This window comes from Corythoichthys intestinalis, chromosome 11, assembly GCF_030265065.1.
Source record: "Corythoichthys intestinalis isolate RoL2023-P3 chromosome 11, ASM3026506v1, whole genome shotgun sequence".
NCBI lineage: Eukaryota > Metazoa > Chordata > Actinopteri > Syngnathiformes > Syngnathidae > Corythoichthys > Corythoichthys intestinalis.
In genome coordinates this window covers 58,692,475-58,716,452 of record NC_080405.1, presented here as the reverse complement: position 1 = coordinate 58,716,452, position 23,978 = coordinate 58,692,475, and the positions used below count along the sequence as shown (strand labels likewise).

Below are 23,978 nucleotides of genomic sequence, written 5' to 3'. Positions count from 1 at the left end.
AACGGGCTTTCGTCCGCTTTCTTCCCCGGTTCTCACGATTTCAGGAGAGGGCGCTTTCTACCGGTAGGTCACAGGCTAACGCTAGCGGCTAATGCTATAAAATGAATGTGATAGAATGGGATAGTGGCTTTAACCTTGTCAAAACGGCTGGTGTATTGGGCACGCTCTGCATCTAGCAATTAGTATGTTGCGTTATTTTATATCTGTGTATGTGTGTCATTTCTTTGATATCTTTTATGAGGGTAAAGCATTCAGCATAAATTCTAATGCAAGCCTTTAATATGACTATTTAATGGCCACGGCTATCTTTATGTGTGTGCTTGCTTCATTCTTTGTCATTACTGCCATGATAAAATCTTAAATGTTTCATTGGCGTAAGAGCAATATAGCTTTAATGTGTGTGTGTGTGTGTGGGGGGGGGGGGGGGGTTGCTCTGAGGAAAAAAAACTTGAAACCTTGAAGTAAACACTTGTATTGAGTAATTATGTCACATCAGCCATTAACAATAAGTTGTCTGTTTGAAGTGTTTTGTTCAAATTGTAAGTCATTTGTGTTACAATGACATGTTTGCACAGTCGTCATATTGATTTTTGTAATATTTTACATTGTTCAAGTCATACAAGCTGTTATAAATGTTCATACTTGAATTCTTATGGTTTACAAGATTCTTATGGACTTCATGTTTAGACTGCATGTACAATTGCTGAAATATATTGAATTGAAATCTGCTAAATAAATCAACAAGAAACAGTTCATTGGTATTTCACGCATTGATTCTGATTTTCAAATGATATAACAGTCCGCTTGGGCGAATTTATCGTCATTTATCGTTATCGAGGTAAATCTGCTCAACTTACCGTGATATGTACTTTAGGCCAGTTTGCCCAGCTCTAAGCCCTACATGAGTTTGACAGCCCATTTCATGGACAAAAAGTGGGAGCTGCGCACCCCGGGTGCTGGATACAGCCTATTTCTCGGACGACCACACGGGTGAAATAACCGCTCAGGCCCTGAAACAAATGCTCTCTACGTGGGACGTGAAGTCGTCACCACCGACAGGGGGCGCTAGCCTTGTCGGAGGGGCTGAACTTTAATTTAATGAGTGGATTGGGCCCGGACTGCATCTAACCATCAGTATGTCGCGTTATTTTGTATTTCTGTTCAGCATAAAGTACAATCCAATAGTGTAGCCTATTATATGACCGTTTAATGGCCACAGCTATTTTTCCTCATGTGCTTGCTTTATTCTGTGTCATTACTGTCATCATGAAATCTTAAATGTTTCATTAGCATTAGAGCAGCATAGTATAGCTTAATGTGTATGTGGGGTGGGGGTTCCGGGTGCGTGCATGTGTGCGTGCATTTCAATAAATACTCCGGGAAGAAAAAAACTTGAAACCCTGAAATAAACACTTGTGTTACCTAATCATGTCACAGCAGCCATTATCAAGAAGTTGTCTGATACTCGGTCCTCTGTTTGAAGTGCACTGTTCAATCCCCTCTTGCTGTAGATCATTTGTGTTAAATTGCCATATTTGCACAGTGGCCATAGCAATATTAAAAATGTTGTAAATTGTTCAGGTTAGGGTTAGGTCAAATTTTGAACAGAAGGGCATTTAAAAAATAAATAAAACAGCGAAACCCTAACTGGAGGTGAGAGCATGAGAGAGCAGAATTAAAGACGCCACGATTTTAACGAACTATTATCGCGTACTTACCTTGTTTCGATCCAAAACCTCCATATAGAGCCTACCCACCGACGTCATAAAACCACGTGCTCGCTGTATGGTTCCGCCCACTTGTCCGTCATTTTGTCTCTGTATTAGCATTGGTTTCAATTGATCGAGGAATTTAAAATGCATTTCATGGAAGAACCGGTGCTTTCTGATGCCGTAAACTCACTGGATGTGTTGCATAAAAGGCGTTATGTGGAAAAGCTTCGTTCTATACAGTCGCCAGATCCATATTTGATGCCTAAATCGATGATTTTTGACCGGCTGCCTTCACCGTCTCTGCCTGACCCTGATATTTACAACTATCTTGTCCACACAAAATCAGCCTATTCTCACGAAAGTTTGAAAAACTTTAAGAGCTTGGAGGCTTATAAATGCTACGTTGCTGGTTGGGTGAAACAGGTCCTCGTACACGAAAATTCGGCAGGAATCTATCTTGTGCTTGGAAAGGTGAGTTACGAGATTTTCAATTCAAAATCTTTTGTTCTTGCTAACATCCACTGTCAAGTCTAATGTATTTCATGTCATTTGTCAATGGAGCTAGGGCTTTTAATGTTTATATGGTTTAGCGATAGCACTCTCACTACATACATACGTGTATGTTGTCGGCGATTAGCCTAGCAATGATCTTAATTGTGGTTGTCAGCCCAAAACCCTCTAAATATATATTAAATGCATCTTACCAGATATAAAATGACTACTACATAATCTGTGGTAATCGTTTGGAGCCCAGTTTTCTCGTCGAATTGCAGCAGCCCATCTCGCTCTCTCCTCTCCGTGTCTCTCGGAATCCGGTAGAACTTCAAGTCTCTCCGTCTATCTTCTCTGTTATTGCAACCGACCGCCACACACGCCTTCACCATTTTGATTATTAATGTTAACGAGCAGAAAAACACGTCGTAAATAGGAGGAATGTACGTAGCCGTAACAGGTCAACACGATGTGTTGCCGGACAAGTGGGCGGCACCAGTCAGGAGAGCGGAGTTGTGACGTCACGTGGGTAGGGTCTATAGCATGTATCACCGAGTGTCAAGACACGGATGTGACTGGCCACAGCCGGATTTTATGGGTGAAACATGGTAATATAACAAGGTTGGCGATGCAGAAATCGCACACACCAAGGAGTGGTCAAGATGTTCTTTATCATATACTGTGTTTACCCTTTTAAACATTTTTTCCCCCATTTTTTCTTAGTAGCGATTATTTCTCATCTAACATATTGGGGAAAATGCAACAATACCAAAAAAAGTACAATTAGGCGATAGTTATGAGGTAGATATCTGTGACATTTTTACAGACGCCATTTTTTTTCATCGTGACGTCATTTTTTAAAAAGTTTAAAATATGCGAGTGAATAATTTTAAGTCGTTTTTTTTTGTTTGTTTTTTTAAACGAAATATTAGACATCAATCAATGACTAAGCTAAAAATGACAGACATTTTGAATAATCAATATGATTACTTACCATCTTTTTATAGCTGGGTTGAAACCAAAGCGGTTGCGCAACGTCTGTAAACGGGGTTTCCAGGGTAAAACGGGCAAATTAAAACTAGTTCGGGGGCTTAATGCGCCACGAATCTGCTATTGCAGCATATAGACATATTGTTGACATATAAAATTTAAAGCTGGTAAATAAATCAAGGAGAAACAGATCATTTGTATTTCATGCATTGATTCAGATTTTCAAAATACATAACAGTCAGCTCGGGCAAATTTATCTTCGCTCAATCTACCGTCATAAGTACTTAAAGCCATACCGCCCAGCCTTACTAGACATCCAATCGTGTGGCGTCCAATTATCCTTCCGCTGGGAATTTATAAATGCTAAATGTATCAAGTTTTGCTGCAACCTAAAACTATCCAGTGTAAACAGAAACAGCACAGTAGCATAAGTATGCTCAAACACCTAATAATCTACTTAAGACTTCTGTATAGGATATCTTTTATATTGGAATGAATTCAGTTGTCTGTGCGGATAATACGTGTTGCTATTGTCAATTGTCATGCGTGCATTACTAATGTACTATTAAGTGGAGAGAGGGACATCTTGAGGCCGATCGGGGGTACCGCTACGACCTACGGAATCCGAAGTCGGCGCAAGTTGGATGTCATCTGCTGGGCAAAATGTGCGTTGCGGGAACAGGTAACTAAATAGCGATAGACATGTAAACTGTCGAAACAATGTTTGACATTGTCTATGTCACCAGTTTTACAGGTACGGCAACGTGATGCTAATTTCCGTGAGCATGTCAATGGTTCCTATCATTGTATACTAGCATAAAACTAACAGGTTTTAGGGAGCAAAGCAATGAGAAGCGTATCTTGAATATCAATGCACAGTACGTGCCATTTCATTCATCTGCATTTGGTATTACAAGTTGAAAACATCGGACCTTTTCCAGGAACTGACAAACTACAGTCCGGCCGCATTTTGTCGGATCAAATCGTGTTACGTGACGGCCGATCGGCAAAACGGACGCCTCACCTGTCTTTCCGGCTCCTTTGGCGATGCCCGCCGCCTGTTTGAGGAAGTACGAGACGGTGGGTCGACCGATGTGAAGGTCGTACGTCCGGTCGGGCTGGGACACAAAAACAAACGGGTGGCGTGTTTTTTTTGTTTTTTTAAATAGTTCAACAATTCTCGCAGCAAATCAAAGGCTTCTCATGCTCGAGACGACAAAAATCTAATTGGCATTTTGCACTTGGTTTCGGCACCTCCGGCAGAAACCGCCAACTTAGACTACGTTAAAAGTGCTGAAGTGGACAAAAAAACTCGCAGAATATTGGAAAATGAAAATTCAGCACATTGCTATTCAGTTAAATACTATTTACTACCCCTGATAAGGCAAAATCTGTGAGAAAAAGTGAACTTTGAAGTACATTTTGTGGCGAGAAACTAACTCTTTAGAGGAAAAAATTGGTTGATTCATTTGTTAATCAATTAGTTAATGAACTCATCAGCTCCCAAGGAAGGTGCTAGACATTGATTGGCTGCCATCCGCCCGACTTGAAATGGATTGGACGTCTACTAGTGATAAATTCATTCCAATTCGCAGCAGAAAGACGATGGAACTTCTATCATTGTCAATGACACTGAAAGAGTTCAGATTCCAGTACGTGACCTTCCTTCTTTTTACACTGTCAAAATGACTGCTGTGAAAAGAGTCATTAGAAAAATGAAGAAATAAAAGAGCGCCACACGGCGCCCCCGCTGTCGCTGACACGTTGACACGGCGTGTTTGGATTTTCAGTGAGGTGATGAAACAGAAATTCCCCGAAGCTAAGCTAATTAGCGGCAGGTTTGCCTTCCCGGCGTCGACATGAAAGAAGCGCATCCCATTTTTCATCTTTTCAACTCGCTCCCCCTCCATTCAACTTACACTTCAATGTCGCTACCTTGATTTACGAGTAGAATAGTTGCCGTCGGTCGCAGAAACAGAAAATTAGTATTTTGTTCACCGACAATGGTAGCCAAAGAGTGAACAAATACACATGAAAGCTCAAACTTCAATTATATAAAGAAGTATAGAACATGAATTAAAAATAAACAATGTTCAATTCATTTTCAAAATGTTCTTCTATTTCTTTTTCTATTTTGCTTAATGTTTCATTTTGAATTAATTTCTCTTCTATTCCCAAAAAAAAAATTATTATTATCATCATTCTTCAGTTAACATCTCAGTAAACATCCTCTATTTTATTACCACCTGTGGCTTATAGTGGCTACAATCTTTCTAAAACAAACATGTTTCTTAAGAGCCTGAGAGGACGAGGACGGCCCGATTCTCCATCCTGAAGGTGCCGGCCAGGTGAGAGAACTACAAGTCCGTCAAGGCCGGCTACAAGTTGAGGTAGGTGTCGGTGCGCTCCTCGATTGAGAAGCAGAGCGACGGGCTCATGGAGGCGGTCGTCAACCCCGACACGGTCGCCGGGCTGAGGTTCCTCGCCGTGACCGCGGGCAAGGAGGACTGCAGGGCCGAAATCCTGGAGATGTTCCTGAGGACAAGGGAGAGCTGGAGACGGGCCGGGCGGTCCTCGAGCAGCCGTCTCTCTCCATGGCCCACGTGGCGTCCTTCGGAATGTCGCCGTGGGACTCCCTGATGTGCGGGAAGCACAAGGGCACCTGCTGGAGTTCCTCTTTAACTGTTTTGGTGCCAACTTCTCCAAGGATGCGACTTCAGAAGCGAGGAAGAACAAGGCCTCGGAGTGGCTGACCGGCAGGAATAGGAGCAGAGTCGAGGAGGGCAGAAAGGAGACTGCGACAAACAGGTCTCTCAGGGTGCAGACATTTAAAAAAACGTGCGATATTTGCCAAGGCCCACAGCCTGTCAAAAGGATGGATGCTGGAAAAGTGATTTTTCAAAAGAATCTACCATTGAATTACACCACAGTCGCCGCAAATATTGCAGGAGACCTACAGGAGCCCGCAAGTATCCGAGATTCACTCAGAAAACAGTGAAGTTTGGTGGTGGCAAAATCATGGTCTGGGGTTACATCCACTACGGGGTTGTGCGAGAGATCTGCAGGGTGGAATGCAACATAAATACTCTGAAATATCAACAAATCTTAGCTGCCTCTTACATTCCTAACCATAAAAAGGGACAAATTCTGCAGCAGGATGGTGCTCCATCACATACTTTTAATCTCTACCTCAAAAATTCCTCAAGGCAAAGAAGATGAAGATCCTCCAGGACTGGCCAGCCCAGTCACCAGACATGAACATCATTGAGCATGTCTGGGGTAGAACGAAAGATGAAGCATGGAAGACGAAACCCAAGAAAGTTGATGAACTCTGGCAAGACTGCTTACTCTGATGTTCCTGACGACTTCATCGATATATTGTATGAATCCTTGCCGAAACGCATGGATGCAGTCCTTCGAGCTCATGGAAGTCATACAAAATATTAAATTTGGATCTCACAGCACCACTACTTCATTCGGTTATGTTATGTAACATACTGTATTTTTGTATTTGAAGTACATTTTGTGTTCAATTTTCACACTACTTTCTGTAGACGACAAAACTTTTGTCTTGGCAACATCATTTGGGAGGGTCTTAGCTTTCATATGAGCCATTTCTGAAACCAATTGAATCCTTAAAAGTTAGGTTAATAGCAATTGTTTCTACAAAATGGATGCGCAACAAGACTTTTGTCAGGGACTGGGACTTGGAGTTTTTGGAGTTTTTCCTTGCCGACATGGAGGGTCTAAGGATGGGGGATACCCAGGACTTGAACTTTATTTATTCATCTTTGTTGCTTCGTTTGCTCTTTCTGATTGTGTATCATATTGCCTCTGCAAAACCCTTTGAAACAACGTTGTTGGTATCCCGGGCTATACAAATAACATTGAATTGAATTGACTGTATAATAAGTTGTGATTGTATATAGAATTGATTAATATTCGATTTATATATTATTTACAATTGATTCTGCATGTTTTCCTCAAGTATTAAGTTTCTGATGTGAACATTAAGTGGTTTATTAGCTGTTGAAAACTTGCAGTAAATTAAAAAAAAAATAAGTTGCTATTTTGGGCAAAAACTGATAGGATATGTCCTGAAAATGTAGGTGATTATCTCTGCATTTGGTCATTTTTGTGCATCTAGTGTAAAATCTGAGAATTTTATAGCCATTTTAAGTTTTGTTGTACTTATATAAAAAATATAATGAATCAGGATTTGATCAGGGAAAGACTTTGAATTGTTTGATGCCGCTGCTCATGGAGACTCATAAATGGCTAAGGTAGGTGGCTGTTTTGGTTTTGGATCGGTAGCAGCTTTGGTTTTGAAAATATTTGAAGTCTTTAGAAATAGGCCCCCTACGGATCTGCCCTGCGCCACATGTCATATCAATATATTATGAAGTCTATGACTGAGGTGGATATTACCATACATTTGTTAAATGTAAATTCCGGTATCAAGGGGTTAATAATGATATATATATACAGTGCTGCTCGAAAGTTTGTGAACCCCACAGCGATGGTCAGATTTTTTGTAAAAAAAACTAAAATAACCTTATTAAATGTTAAGTTATACCCAAATCCACAATACTGACATTCCAAATAATGGACTGAAACAAAAGAAATAGTTATATTGTCATTCTTTATTTAACAAAAGTGGTTGATTTAAGAAAAACTCAGATATCATGTGTGCAAAAGTATGTGAACCCCTTCAGTTAATAGGATATTGCGCCTCCTTTTGCAGAGATTACCTCAACCAAACGGTTTCTGTAGTGACTAATCAGCCTCTCACATCTACTTTGGGGGATTTTTGCCCATTCTTCCTTGCAGAACGCAGTCAGTTGAGAGAGGTTTGATGGGCGTCTGGCATGAACTGCTCGCTTCAGGTCCCGCCACAGCATTTCAATGGGATTTAGGTCAGGACTTTGACTGGGCCAGTCCAGAACACGAATCTTCTTCTTTTTCAGCCATTCCTTGGTTGTATTGCTGGAATGCTTTGGATCATTATCATGTTGCATGATCCACCTTCTGCCAAGCTTTAACTTCAAAACAGATGGCGTCAGGTTATGTTCTAGGATTTGACAATATTCCTCAGAATTCATGATTCCCTGGACTATGTGGAGTTGTCCAGGTCCTGAGGATGAAAAGCAAGCCCAGATCTTGACATTCCCACCTCCATGCTTCACTGTTGGGAGAAGGTTCTTTTGGTGGTATGCAGTGTTGACTTTTCGCCAGACATGGCGGTTTTGGTTGTGACCAAACAGTTCAATTTTGCACCTACATCAGTTGATGAAAACTCTTTTTAATTTAGTCTCGACAACACAACTGTTAAAAAAACAAAAAAAAAACTACTGAATTGATTGATTAGGAAATCAGGTTGAAATAATAGAAAATTCCAAAATGTTGAGGGGGTTCACAAACTTTTGAGCAGCACTGTATATATATACAAAATAAATTGTATTATCTTTTATTATTCTAAACCACTTGATGGGGTTATTATTATTATTTTAAAATGACCAAATGTAGTCAGTTGCCTCAAATTTACAGCAGTGACTCCCAGGCACCGGTCCGTGGTGCAGAGAAATAATAAATCATTTGGTAATGACCGCAATCTAGCCTGTGCCTCTTGACCCATCAATACGTCCGTCAACTCTGTTGACTAATCCGAGTAGAGATTTGTGTATGTCGCCATCTAGATGTTGGCGGCCATTAGTGGGGTGTTTGCACAGCCCAGCGTGAGTGAATGTAAAGCGTAATGTTAGCTGCTGTGGCTGTGCGCTGCAGGAGGCGACTTCTTCGGACCGCTTTTTTAAGGGGAAAAAGCCACCTGCTGAGCCAGAAGAGGAGCCTACAATCAAGTCCATTCTGCAGAATATGTGGCTAAAAGCTAGCGAACGAGGCAACAAAAGCCAATGCACTGGGAGCATCGTACCTCGTGGTCAACCGTATCGCTAAAGCCAAGAAACCTTTCAAGATTGGGAAAGAGTTCGTGTCGCCTGCGACCGAGGGTATTTGGCGTTAGGTTTTAGGAGAGGCCGCTGTTAAAAAAGGTTAATTTGGCATATGGTGAGTTACACTTTCCCTGCACTTAAAGTTCAATTTTAGCACCGTCGTGTTATTTTAGATTTACTGTCATTTTCTGCCACACATTGCCGGTCCGTGAAAAAAAACCGCCCACATTACACCAGTCCGATGTGCCAAAATGGTTGTTGACCACTGCTGTGTGCATACAGTATGCATCTCAATACTGTAGCAGTGCACTCAACATCACCTGCAGGTGGCAGTAATGGGCTACAAAAGCCACATGTCACTGAGTAGTGAATTTTCAAGTGGGAGTGTGTCAAAGCAAATAAAGAGTGGTGATGTGAGGTGGGGTGGGGGGCAAGCTCTTTTCACTCACTCCCATGTCTCGCTTGCACTTAATGCCGCTCGACTACGCCTTCCTCTGGGTATTGCTTCATTAATGAATGCAAATGAAAAAAGGTTTACTTGTGCGCCAGCGTATGAATAATGGAAGCGCTCCGTAAATGTTCTTCAGCTGGCGGAATAAGCTACACCGCGGGCGGTCGATCCGGGTACCTTCACGTTGATCTTGATGGGGAGAGGGATGCCTTCCTTCATCTCCTTGGTTTTTTCGTTAAAGTCCTTGCAGAACTGCCCGATGGGGATTCCTCTCTGGATAAGGGAAAAAAGAACAAAGGAGGATTGAACGAACCATCAAAACAACCTCAACTCATCGACTGCCAGCCCAGGTGACAGACTTGTGGTGGTTCGCAAAAGAAGAACAATTGATATTGTGAGGCCAATACTTTTGAACACTCAAATGGATTAGACATCTACAGCTGTCAATGGTAGCCAATGAGAAACAAGTAACACACGGTGAGAAAACTGCAGCCTAACTCAACTCCAGTTGGAAATGAGCCCATTTAAGACTTGATGCTAGGGCTGCAGCTATCAATTATTTTAGTCGTGATTAATCGATGAACTAGTTAGTTTGAATAATCGAGTCATTGGATACGGAACATAGAAAATTAAAATATCTGAGCTTAGCCTCAAACGGTATTAAAAAAAAATCAATAAATGAGGATCTAAGTAAAAAGAACGGGCTAGCTTACACAGCAAAAGCCTGCTAGCTTAAATGCTATAAAATGTTTTTTTTTTTTTTTAAACGATGCTCTTAACAAATGATTCAAACAAAAACGGCTAAATATACAAATAAACTAAATTACAAATGCATTAAAAACATAAGCTCAAACAAAAACTTCGTTTATGTTGGTCTTAACAGGGAGCAGCTGGATTCAGCCATGTGAAATGAGTTATGTCATATTCACTGTCTCCACTGTATCCACCCAAATCAATCAAACTAAATGCAAACACTTCTAAAACAAATATTTACAACGCCACTTGAATTAAACGAACACTCGAAGCAGCAAAATGGAATTCGAATCTTTTTTCTAATCGAATGACTCGAGTTAATCGATTCATCGTTGAAGCACTACTTGATACCAATCGATGACGACGCTTCTCGTCCAAACGGATTGGACGTCTTTCGCCGTCAATGGCAACCGAGGAAAATCCATGAAAAAACATTACAGCCGTTTCGAGCGGTTGTTGATGGGTTTCCTTAGTTTGAAGGTCGGAAACGTTCATATACCAAAGTTAAAATCGGCGTGTTTTTTTTTTTTTTTTGAAAGTGACTCCTGTTCGTCAACGGCGCTGAACGGGTTAAAGATGAATAGAGTCTTTATAAATATCAGACAAGCTACATTTGTAAAAGATCAGCACCATCTTGTCCTGAAGTCAAACAATATACGTGCGTGGAAAATGAAGAGTGGGTGAGGGGGAGAATACCGGCGCGTCCGCCCGCCCGCCCGCCCGAGGCCACCGCCGCCATCCATCAATCCCCGAACCTCCGACAGCTTTGACGGCACGCGCGCACGAATAGTTGAGGGAATGTGCACGTACGGCGTTTGCATACATGTCGGCAGTCAAGTCTGTGCGTGTGTGTGTGTGTGTGTGATTTTAGTGGCTGACATTTTTATATTGGATATCAGGCTCCTTGTTATATTCACAGCGGAACGGCGGTGATGAATGACCTCCCCGTTTGGCCGTCTGAGCACACGGACAGCAAAATGGATGGCTGACATTAAGTCAACATGTGGCGGGCGACTCAACAGGCGGCGCCCAATAAAGAATCCGATGATCACGGCCGCTATTTAAATTGGCCTCGGAGCCCTCCCGCCGACGCGGTGATTGAAACATTTATTGAGCGGATGAGGGGAATAAAGCAAAAAACGTTTAATGGAGCCACCTTCCGACTCTAATCGCAGATCCGATGAAAAGTCAGTCGTTCCGAGACGTCGTTTGAGGTTAATGGACTGGAAAGTTGACGCTAGTCGGCTTCAAAAGCACCTTATGAATGCTAATAATGGACTCCGTTGGCGGCGATAGACGTCCAGTCCGTTTGGATTGGCGATTGAACATTTTCGTCGCCTTGAACACAAACGTAAAGATGAATAGAGACCTCCGCCTTCTGTAGGTTTCGCCTACTGGCGAGGGTAAAATGACAGACTTGAGTGAATGGCAGCCAATGAGTAAAATGCTCCAAAAACGTATTTTGCCCAACAAAAGGTTGTGAAAATGATTTCCATCCCGATATGTTTCAATACTAAAGTGAAATAATGAGGCCTTGTTTGCTTATACCTAGCATTCCCTGCTGTGCTTATTAAGCCAATTCCCACGTCAACCTGCCTACCTTGTACATGTGCCCTTCCCTCCATCTGCATACCATAAAATAGCATCAGCCGAGTAAACAAGGAGGGGCGCCTAATTAAATATGGATTCACATAAAGGCCCGTGGCGTCTTCTCGCTCGTCATTCCGCGCGCCCGCCGTTATCTCCTTTTTGGCTTGCTTGGACCGTCCTAAGTATGCATAAGCGCAGACAAAGAAACGCCCTCACTAAATGACTTCCTAACAAAGAAAACATGAAGTCTGATATCGTGTGAGGAGGCAAAAAACACAGGTATTTTTCTTTTTTGTACGTGAAAGGTGCTATACTGTGCTACACACGCTGGCCAAAAGTATTGACACCCCTGCAATTCTGTCAAAAATGCTCAATTTGTCCCAGAAAATGATTGCAATTAAGAATGCTTTGGTCGTAAAATCTTCACTTGTTTTGCTTGCCATGAAAAAACACAAAAGAGAATGGGGGGAAAAAATGGATCTCTTTACCATTTTACACAAAACTCTTAAAAATGGGCCGGACAAAAGTATTGGCACCCTCAGCCTGATATTTGGTAGCACAACCTTTAGACAAAATAACTGCCAACAACCATCTTCCAATGCTCTGCTGGAATTTGAGACCATTCTTCTTTGGCCAACGGCTCCAGGTCTCTGAGATTTGAAGGGTGCCCTTTTCAGATCTCTCCACAGGTGTTTTATGGGATTCAGGTCTGGCCACTTTAGAAGTCTCCAGTGCTTTCTCTCCAAGCATTTTCTAGTGCTTTTGGAAGTGTGTTTTAGGTCACTGTCCTGCTGGAAGACCTCTGAGGGAGACCCAGCTTTCTCACATTGGGCCCTGCTGCAAAATTTTTTGGTAGTCTTCAGACTTTATAATGCCATGCACACAGTCAAGCAGCCCAGTGCCAGAAGCAGTAAAGCAAGCCCAAAACCTCAGGGAACCTCCGCCATGTTCGAATGTGGGGACCGTGTTCTTTTCTTTGAAGGCCTCATTTTTCCCCTGTAAACTCTATGCTGATGCCTTTTCCCAAAATGCTTCACTTTTGTCTCATCTGACCAGAGAACATTCTTCCAAAAAGTTTTTGGCTTTCTCAGGTAAGTTTTGGCAAACTCCAACCTGGCTTTTGTATGTCTCCGAGTCAGAGGTAGGATCTTCCTGGGTAGAGTCCTTTTCCATTCAGACGCCGACGGATAGTATGGGTTGACGTTGTCGTACCCTCGGACTGTGGGACAGCTTGAACTTGTTTGGATATTAGTCAAGGTTCTTTATCCGCCATCTACACAATCTTTCGTTGAAACGTCACGTTAATTTTTCTTTTCCGTCCCCATCTAGGGAGGTTAGCCACAGTGCCGTGGGCTTTACACTTACTGATGACGCTGCACACGGTAGACAGGGGAACATTCGGGTCTTTGGAGATGGACTTCCTCACAATTTTGCATCTCAAGTCCTTCGACAGTTCTTTGGTCTTCTTTCTTTTCTCCGCGCTCAATGTGGTAAACACAAGGAGAGAGGTTGAGTCAACATTCATCCATTTTAACTGGCTGCAAGTGTGATTTTGTGATTGCAACCACTTGTTATGTGCCACAGGTAAGTAACAGGTGCTGTGAATTACACAAATTATAGAAGCATCACATGATTTTTCAAAGGGTGCCAATACTTTTGTCCGGCCCATTTTTGGAGTTTTGTGTAAAATGGTATTTTTTATTTATTCTCGTTTGTGTTTTTTCATGGCAAGCAAAACAATTGAAGATATTACTACCAAAGCATTTGTACCGGCAGTCATTTTCTGGGAGAAACGGAGCATTATCTGACAGAATTGCTGGGGTGCCAATACTTTTGGCCAGCAGCGTATACATGATTTTTTTTACTGGCGACCGCCACCTCCGACTCAAAACGTAACTGCAGCCGATGTTAAACCCGAGTTGGGAACGTGCCAGCAGCCGCTCTCTTCTTATCGTCTGCAAAATCCACTGTAACGTGTGGACAGTTACTGTCTTGCTCGCTCGCGCAATGTTTTTGCCAAGCTTAGACGAGGCAGGGGCCAGGTGAGGGTTTGGGCACAGGTGCGTGTTCAACCTGAAACCTCTCGATTGAAGGGCTTTTGGAGGCAGTTGAAATTAGAGGTTGATCGATATGGGGTTTTCAAATGCCGATGGCGATATCGAAAAAAAAAAAAATTTCAGCCGATTGCCCATCTCCAAAGTTACACGGTGTAATTGGACGATTTTGGAAAAAAGTCCATGTATCGGTCGACCTCTAGTTGAAATGTCGGGGCTCTGTGTGCCCATCAGGACCAGCACTGGTAGAAAGAGCATGTATGAGTAGAAAAGGATTCAACATTAACACTATAAATTCCATATAATACCTTTCAAAATAGTCAGCTTTGCTATTGTAAAATTTGCATTAAAGAGTGCACCAGACAAACTTAAGGGGGAGAAAAGACATGCATTTCAGCCACAATTGATAAAAAAGTCACACCACCTAAATCTAATCAAGCTTAAGACAAAACAATACACAGAGAAGCCGCAAGCGACTATCTATCGTCCCTAACTCGTCGGCAGCCACCGAAGGAAGGCACAAGATGTTCCTTCTCCTCTGACCGGGTGGTACGAAAGAACATTTGTACCGCCCAAAAACGTGACCCAGATTGGATTTAAAAGCACGTAGCCAGTATCAAAATTGAAACGATGCGCTTCCGTTCTTTCGGACCGTCGAGAAAATGTCTCTTTGGCTCGAGTCGGTTATAGGCGAAAACATCGGAATTGGCTCCGTTCGGCGCGAGGTGTGATTTCAGTTTTGGATGGTGGAAGTCGTTCAAGATTCTAACTGCACCCACTCTGGGCTGATAAACAAAATGAATGAAAAGGTTACCAACTGCCCCACAGTTATAGTACAATATTTAGCTTGTAAAAGTCCATATTATTAAGCCGAACGGAGAGAACTAGCCGTTTCTAAATGAGTGTTATTTTCCAAAGCTTTCTACCTACCGCGGCCCTCTCTGATGCGGACTCGTCTAAGTGCGCTCCACACAAAGACATTCACCAGAGACTGCGTGGCGCTAATAGTTTAATCAAGCGGCTGAGGTATCTCGCCCGCTGATGATGACAGCGTGCGCTACTTTCATTTTGGCCTGCGGCTGATTAACAGCGTAACCGCAGTAATGACTAAAAGCGAGTCATGTTTCGAGCGCTCTTTAACTCCTTGACTGCCACTGAAGAAGCAGAAATGAGCCGTTTTTACATTTGCCACGCAGTCTCTTTGTCAAATTAGCACTTACAACGCAAGCTCAACAAGCTTCCTACCGTTGTCACGGCTTTGACATTTTTCACGAATGAACTCATAGGCCGCCACTGACGATCGATCGCTGCCAGACGTTCAGTCCATTGTCGTTTTTGTCAATGTTGATTTCAACAAAAACATTTCGTTGTTGTACATTTTTTTCTACGACGGCGACAAGCAGACAGTGACGAGCTAAAAACGTGTCTTGGGAGATGAAAACAAGACAGGACAAATGCCAGTTTTTTGTCTGAAAATGGGCCATAGTTTCCATCGTATATGTTTGCAACGTGTGACATTTTCTTTTTGTACTTGTAGTAGGCTAGCCTGCATCGTAGCATTGTTTGGTTGTCGCTCATGTGACGTGCTCCTCAAGCTAGGCAGCGTTCCTGGCTTGCCTGTTTTCTTATCTTTGCAAGAGGGAATATGCAATGTTCCCTTAGCCTATAAAGTAACTCATAGCATTAGCATATGGCAATTACGTTTGCATTAGCATTAGCTTCAGCGTGGCGAGCTTTAAAGTATACGGTCCGAGGCGTCCAGGTGGGTATAATCAAATGAAAATAATGTACTGTTTTCCCCCAGAGTGTTTATTGTCATAAGAAGAAGCGCTGCACTGTTTAATAATGGTGGTAGTTTAGACAGCCCTGCTCCTAATCTAGTGTTGTTAAGAAGCTGGTTTTGATTTTCATAGCTTGCATATAGTAGTTTTCAAAACGTACTGTACGCTGTTGATATTGTTGGAATTTCTAAAACCTTTGAATTTTTGCAGAAGAAAAGATTCAGTCGATGATCGTCAACTAAAATGAGACGAAAACCCCTTTAGTATTTGTCGAAGAAAACTAGACTAAGACGAAAATGAAAAGGGCTGCCAAAAACAACACCGCCTCAGTCCAAATGGACCGGACGTCTATCGGCGTCGACGAGTTGAGCGGCCTTGCCCAGAAAGATGGTTTCAAGGTTGCCTCCTCCACTTCTTATCGCATCTGTGGTAAAAGGGGCCGACCGGTCGCGCCGCGTTCAAGCGTCTAATCATCCGGGAGTCTCGGCCGCCGGATAAATCCTCCACGCGCGACTGAGCCGAGCGAAGGGAGAAAAATGGCTGCGACCCGTCACATTATGGAGGCTCGACAAGGACAACAAGGTTTCCATTGCGCGACTCGACTCGAGAAGGACCTTTCTTTCGCGTCCGTCTCGTTGTTTTTGAAACCCAAAAAGGCTCACACGCCTCTCCCCGGCACATCGGGCTGGCATGACGTGAAAAATAAACGAAATAATCTGCAAAATCAGCAGTCGTTCTGCATACCGTAGTATTGGTTGTATACTGAAGATGATGATCCCGCTGACGTCACATTCTCCTTCTCTTCAATCCAGGAAGTCGCTCATTTTCATGGTGCGGGATTCAAAAAATAAACAAATATATCGATCGCTTTCGCACAAATCCAAGCGGTCCATTTCATTCAGGAGCATAAAATATCGTCGAAATTATGAAATAAAAATGCTTTTTGCTGTCATATGCACTTTAAACTCGCCACACTAGCGGATGCTATTGCTAACCCTACCAGTTACATTTAGTGCGTGTTGATCACTCGGCACACACCTTGCATATTCTCCCTAGACAGCAAATCTTACCGTGTGTTTCAAAACGAGCAAGACTGGAGAGGACTGCGGTGAGCGTGTTGGGTGGGGCCAGGGTTGTTTTTGTCAACTACGATGACAATGAAAATATTTGGTCAACGAAAACTTTTTTCATGACGATAACGAGATAAAACATAGAAGACGAGAAATTCATCTAATCTATGAGAAAAAAATGACCTTAATACAATCATAATGAGACGAATGCCGCTTTTCGTCTGACGAGATGAGAACGAGATGAAAATGCGCAATAGTTTCCGTCACAAAGTGTGACATTTTATAAGTAGTTAGCCTCCATCGCAGCAGTGTCTGGTTGTGTCACACATTTGATTTGCTGCACCACCCCACCCCCAACTCGCCAGTCTCTTCTCCTCTCCAGGCTTGCAGCACACGGTATGATATGTTTTTCTTGTCTAGGCCAGAGAAAATATGCAATGCTGCTTTAGCCTTCAAAAGGTCAGTGCTGGGCGATCATTACACATTAAATGTAACTCATAGCATTGGCGTCCTCTTAAACACCCAGACAATGTACGGTTTTCCTGCCGAGCGTGTATTTTCACCAAGTTGGCGTTTTCTTTGTAGACGCTAAAATATGTGCTTGTCTCAAACTTTATTCGAAATAGTTGGAAACCTTTATTCATTGGAGTAAATGTTGACTAAAAGTAAACAAAGACAAATACATTTGGAGTTGACAATATGACTACGATTAATAAGTATATAAGACCGAGACAAAAAAGAAAAGGCCTGCCAAAAACAACACTGGGTGGTAGGGCTGGGCGATATGGCCTTAAACATGTATCACGATAAATTGAGCAGATTTATCTCGATAACGATAAATGACGATAAATTCGCCCAAGCGTACTGTTATATAATTTGAAAATCTGAATCAATACAGATTAACTGTTTCTTGTTGATTTATTTACCAGCATTCAATTTCATATACCGTATTTAACAATTGTACATGCAGTCTAAACATTAAGTTTATAAAAATGTATCGTAAGCAATAAGAATTCAAGTATGAACATTTATAACAGCGTGTATGACTTGAACAATGTACATTATCAAAATCAATATGCCTGTGCAAACATGTCATTGTAACACAAATGACTTGCAGCTTGAACAGTACACTTCAAAAAGACAACTTATTGTTAATGGCTGCTGTGACATAATTATTAAATACAAGTGTTTATTTTATGGTTTCAGGGTCCCCCCCCCCTCCCCCCAGTGCATTTTTTAATAAATGCACGCACAAATGAACCCCCAAACAAACAGAGAGACACACACACATTAAAGCTATATTGATCTTTTTCAAATGAAACGCTTAAGATTTTATGATAGCAATAATGACACAGAAATAAGCACATACAGAAAAATAGCTGGGGCCATTTCTCGGTCATTATAAGTTTCGCCGTTGGATTGTACTTTATGCTGAATGCTTTACCATCACAAAAGCTATCAGAGGAATCACACACAGACAGATACAAAATAACGCCACATAGTAGTTGCTAGATGCTGTCCGTGCCCAATCCACTCATTAAGTTCAGGCGTTTCGACAAGGTTAGAGCCGCTATCCGACTCCATCAGGTTCATTTGTAGCGTTAGCCGCTAGCTAGCGTTAGCCTGGCTACCAGTAGAAAGCCACGAAAGCACCATCTCTGGAAATCGTGAGAACAAGGGAGGACAGCGGGTGAAAGTCCGTCTGGATGCCACCAAGAGTCTACTAAATGTCGGGTGAAAGTTTGGTGAACCTCCCTTAAGCCACACTCCATCACGTTTTGCTTGTAGCGTTAGCTGCTAGCGTTAGCTTACCAGGCCTTTGTTTGATTGGCTTCTTGATGATCACGTGACTCTCTACGTAAGCCCATTGACTGCTTTCTTAAAGGGGAATGAACATAGACGAACAACAGAATCAAAGCGGGATGAAAAGACTATATTTTCTTGTTTTATTAATTTACCGAATTTACCGACATGGTCAAAATTACGTCGGTCATCGTTAAGAATTTCGGTGACGGTAAATTTTCGGTTTACCGCCCTGCTCTACTGGGTGGGGGTTATCACGTCACATGAGCGGCACAACTAAACGCTGCTGCCATGCAGGTCGATTACACCTACGATAAGCAAATGTCCTACATTTGACAGAAACCGTGGCGCATTTACGTCTCGTCAGACAAAAATTGGCATGCGTTTTGTCGCGTTTTCCTCCCCCGAGACACGTTTTAAACTCGTCATCATCATGAAAAAAATTTGGGCTGACGAAATATGTTCCCGATTGTCATCGTTGACAAAAACAACACCGCGAATGCTTATGTTTCTGAAAGTTGGCGGGACCCTTCCAGTCTAAATGGATTGGACATCTTGTGCCGTCAATGGCAGCCAATGAGCCGAAAATGCCCCGATATTAATAGCTAGTGACGGAAAATCTCGAAGAAGCGACCCACGCAGTTTCTTACTTGAAAATAATGGCTGTGCTCTGACAGGGTTGACTGTATTTGATTGGCCCATTTGGGCCAATTCTCTCCAGTCTTTTCTTGACACTTGCCCCGGTGTTAATGTGATTGGCCTTTCAGCTTCAGAAAGTCTTTTTAACAAGACGACGCGCTCAAGTGGCACGGCGTTTGGAGGCGCAGGGGTGGGGGTGGGGGGGCGCTCGGGGAGGCTTTTCAAAGGGCGACCCGATGAGAGAAGTCGGCCGGCGTAAACATTTGAACAATTAACGTCAATGCGGCGGAGTTATGTTTATGCATGAACGGCGCCTTCTCATTTCCTGTCGACAGGACTATCTGTCGCCAGCTGACGAAGGGGAAATGGTCGCAGGTGCGTCGGCGTCCGAGTCGACTGAGCGGCAACAAAAATCGCCCGAGAGGTGACGGGAGAGAAAAGGTCGGGAACGGATGGAATGATGGATGGATGGTGCTTACGGAAGCGTGGCAACATGGAGATAAAGGCCACGCGCGTAGAGAGAGTAGGGCCTGCGGGCGGGATTAATTGCCCTGGCAGACCGGGACGAGCCGACGGCCCACACGGCCAACTTCATTAAAACCTTCTGTGACAAACACTCATTCATTATTTTCATTGTGCAAAGCTCCGTACCACATAATATTCCGATTTTTTTCCCATCTGCACAGTTTGGTCGATTCACACCGTCCCATCTTTGAAACCTTCCGAAAATTCACTCGATGCAGGCTTTTGATTATGCCCTTAGCGGTCACGGTTGTGCGAAAAACCTCTCCACTGATTGAGAATGCCTCGGTGCTTTTATGATGACGGATGGGGAGAAGAAGGAGAGGATTCGATGATGGCTTTCCCCACTTTATTGTGGCAACAATAAAATAAACAGATAAAATAATAGCGGGCTGTCGCAACTTTCCCTTTCTCCCGTCACTTCCACTGGCCTACCGCTCCAAAGCCTGATCGCCTCTTAAAAGACCCGCGCTTAGTTACTGAAATTTCAGTGTGATCAACATTTGTTGTTCAATGTTGAGCTGAAGGTCCACATTCAAGCGTTCCATCTCCGTTGGCATTATTGTGAAACCGGATGAAAACTAGAGGAAGTCAACAAGAGTCCCCTTAAACCGTACAAACAAAAAGCCACACCCCTCTAATGGCTTGGTGGTGAATTACAGAGCAACGCGTTCCCTCGCAGCAGAACTATCCAACGCTCATTGACACGGTCGTAGCTTCGCCGTCACTGCAACGCAGAAGCATAACTAAGGCTTAAGTGCCCCCCAAAAAATAGGATGTGACCCAGTAATGGAGTTACACTTGTATAGCGCCTTTCCACCTTCAAGGCCCTCTAAGCGCTCCACACTACATCCCTATCCACCTACTGGTGACGCAGTGGGGTTCGGTATCTTACTTAGGGATACTTAGACGAGTTCGAAACTAAAGCCTTTGGGTTGGGGAACGACTACTCTACCACTGAGTCGCCCCACCCCGGAAATGCCCTCCAAATCATCTGGAAGTGGCCGATGAAGTGACCCGGAATTAGCCCAAAATGTACATGAAGTGTCCTGTAAGCACCCTAAAAGGAACAAGGAAGTCGGTAAAGACGAGAAACTGACTGCGAATGCTTGCGTTTCAGTGCCATTGACCCCCACGTCAATGGCAGCCAACGAGTCGAGAAAGCGATGAAGTCGGGCCCACCGTGGGTTTTATCTCAGCGCCTCATTGCCAGACCGTAATCCATCTGATTAGCCCTCACGCCGTGAGCGCGATGCCAACTGGAAAGAGACGACAGACAGAAATAAATCCAGTTCACCGTGGACACGCATTTTACCCGATTTTCCACTCTGGAATTGGCAGCTCGGGTGGGGAAAAACAGGAGAAAAACATTCTCGGCGCCAGTCTCCAGTCAAGTGTGATGAAGCTGTTGAACAGGTAAGCAGACGGAGAGAGCGCTAAGCCTGTGGCAAATCATTAAAACGGCCAAACAAAGGCACCGCGTGACGGTTGCATAAAAGCCAAGAGTGGCTCGAAGCATCCGGCCCAAAAGATGCACCCTTAAATATTCCATTTTCAAGTCCATTAGTTCTCCCGCACGGTTGCCGGTCAGCACGATTCACCACGTGTTGGCGACAAGCCGAGCGACCCGGACGACATCCGGCCCGAGATTCACGGCGACCGGAAGGCAAAAACACAGTCGTTGTTTTTCCGGCCGCCTTTTTCGGCTAGGCGCGGCGCATTGACCATTTCGCGCTGCTCCCAAAAGTGACCCGTTTTTGGCAAAAACGTACTAATCTGCCAAAAACCTTTCAACGGCCCCCCAAAACACAGCCTTCTTTACTAATAAAATCCCCGCAGCGCTAGCATGAAAAACGGCCTCATTGAAGCACACCGTCAATATCCATTCATTTCACAGTAAATCTGTCTAACTGGGTGTGTAAATCAATACCCTGCAATGTTGTGACCGTACGATATCGATTCTCTGGATAATGAGACTATTTTGCACATATTACTAGTCTTGACAATTTTGTTTCTGAAACATGTCAGATATTTCAACAAAAACCCAAACAAAATTGCTCATCTAAGGCGACGTTCACAACGCAGGACGTGATACCTAATTCGTCTGTTTTTGATAATTACATTTGTGTCGCCGTTCTTATTGCAGAGATACTGCGTATGTGGCTCACAGTATAAAGGGATGTCAAACGCATACGCGCTGCCATGCGTGACGGGTCAAAGGTTTACGGAAGTAAATATGGTCCCTTCTGATGCTTTTGCGGCAGATTTGAGGATTTCATACTACCGCAGCCAACATCTTTTAAATTCGATAGCTCCACGTACGGTATCAAGAAGGTATTTTGTACAGCTTCGTCTGCCACCGCTCGCTCGCGTCGGCTGTTTTTTTGTTTTGTCCACCAGCGGTGACCTATTTCACTTGTGGGACATAAAAGATGTTCGCCTTTAATCGATCTTTGCTGACCAATTGACAAATCGAACCAGATCGATGGATAATTACCACCCATTGTTAGCCTCAAATGTTCCTATAGTGACACTTCTCTTCTCCCTTCTGTCTGAGAACTTTTCCCAGGAGCAGGGCACTGAACATTGTGAGAGACCTTTCGCACCCTGTGCATAAGCACTTTCCAGAGCATTAGCGGCAGAACCAGCAGACTGATGAATAGCTGCCTTCCACAAGCTGTTCGAAAGCAGAACAGTTACAAAACCTGAACAGTGCAAGTACACATGACTCGGCTGGGGGAGGGCAGGGATTGAAGATGTCTCCTAATTGTTCCGCTTTTATTTATACGGATGCTGGAAGAAACACCGTTTCAGTTTGTCTGCACTACAGTTGTATGTACATATGTTATATGCGAGAGCCCTGCTTTAAACATAGGAAGAGTCCTGCTTTGGCCTGGGTAAGTTCCAGTTGTGGCATGGGTAAGTTAATAAACTAGAAACTGCAATTTCTGGAGAAATTACTTCTGCTTTTTGCCGTTTGGCGATACAGATCTTACTCCCGCCCAGGGCTATCAATAGAATGGACAAACATGCCCGTCAATGACATTAAACAAAGTAAATGCCATTAGAAATGAATGGGAAATTTGGACGTCTATAGCCGTCAATGGCAGCACCCTTCAAAAGCGTCAATGGAATCGGGGAAGTTTGGGGGACACGTCCTATTGATATCTGGTCATTTCCTGTTGATTTGGGGAATTTTTTGTTTTTCCCATTGAAAATGAATGGGAAACATTTTGGACGTCCATGGCCCTCAATGGCATTGAGTTACATAGGCGTTGATAAAATTCAAGTCCATTAGCATCAATAGGTTTGACATAAATGGCCGTCAATGGCAACAATGCAATGTAGATGCTATTGGAAATCCCATTGAAAGTGAATGGGACATTTCCCATTAAAAATGAATGGGAAAGTTTTGGGCAAATTCCCGGGGAACCGTAAATTTTTTCCAAATTCCGTATACAATCTTTATGCCCTCACCGTCTCGGAATTTTTGATGTCCAAATTATGTGATTTGGTCAAAAATTGTAGGACAAGTAGCGTTTTGAATTTTTTTTTTTTCTTTTTATAAATAGGATAATTGGCGTTTACGTGAAAACGGAAAAAAAAGCCACAGTCACGCGAAAATTCCGGACGTGTCGATACCTGAACGGTGCCGATCGGTGCAGCGGTACGGGCTGTGCGGCGCGCCGAAAAAACGCGGAGAATAAGTTGATTAATAAATAAATAAATAAATAATAATAAACTTGCAGAATAACATTATCTGGCTTTGCCAAAAAGGCAAAGACCAGATAATAAAACATAATGAACAACCGCAATGGCAGTACGGTATATTAAACTCAAACAGTAGAACTGTTCAGACAAAAAGGACATTCAAGATTCCTACTCTCCGTTTCCTACTCTCCGCCTTAAAACTAGTTAAATTCCCTTGTTTTCAGTGTTAAAAGATGATTATCGATAACGGATAAGAATTAATACTGTAGCGCTTGCAAAGATTGGCAGAGGAATGATGCTTCGGTAAATCAGCACAGGGGTCAAACTCACTTTTCTCCATCAATAGGAGTGTCGCGTTGCCGTTTCGAGCGCAACAATAGGAGCGTCGCCCTGCCGTATTGAATGCACCAATAGGAGCTTCGCGTTGCCGTATCGAACGCACCAAAAGGAGTGTCGCGC

The 23,978-nt window shown here is 43.2% G+C and overlaps 1 protein-coding gene across 1 annotated transcript in view; it reads right to left on the bottom strand.

Moving 5' to 3' along the window:
• The window catches only part of mrpl11 (mitochondrial ribosomal protein L11), a 103,454-nt gene that overhangs the window by 4,133 nt on the left and 75,343 nt on the right, over positions 1 to 23,978 (bottom strand). Inside the window, exons 3-4 of the mRNA XM_057849991.1 lie at positions 9,774 to 9,869; positions 4,219 to 4,312 (exon numbers count right to left, since the gene is read on the bottom strand). Coding sequence (XP_057705974.1) covers positions 4,219 to 4,312; positions 9,774 to 9,869 — 190 coding nt within the window. The remainder of the gene's footprint in view (positions 1 to 4,218; positions 4,313 to 9,773; positions 9,870 to 23,978) is intronic.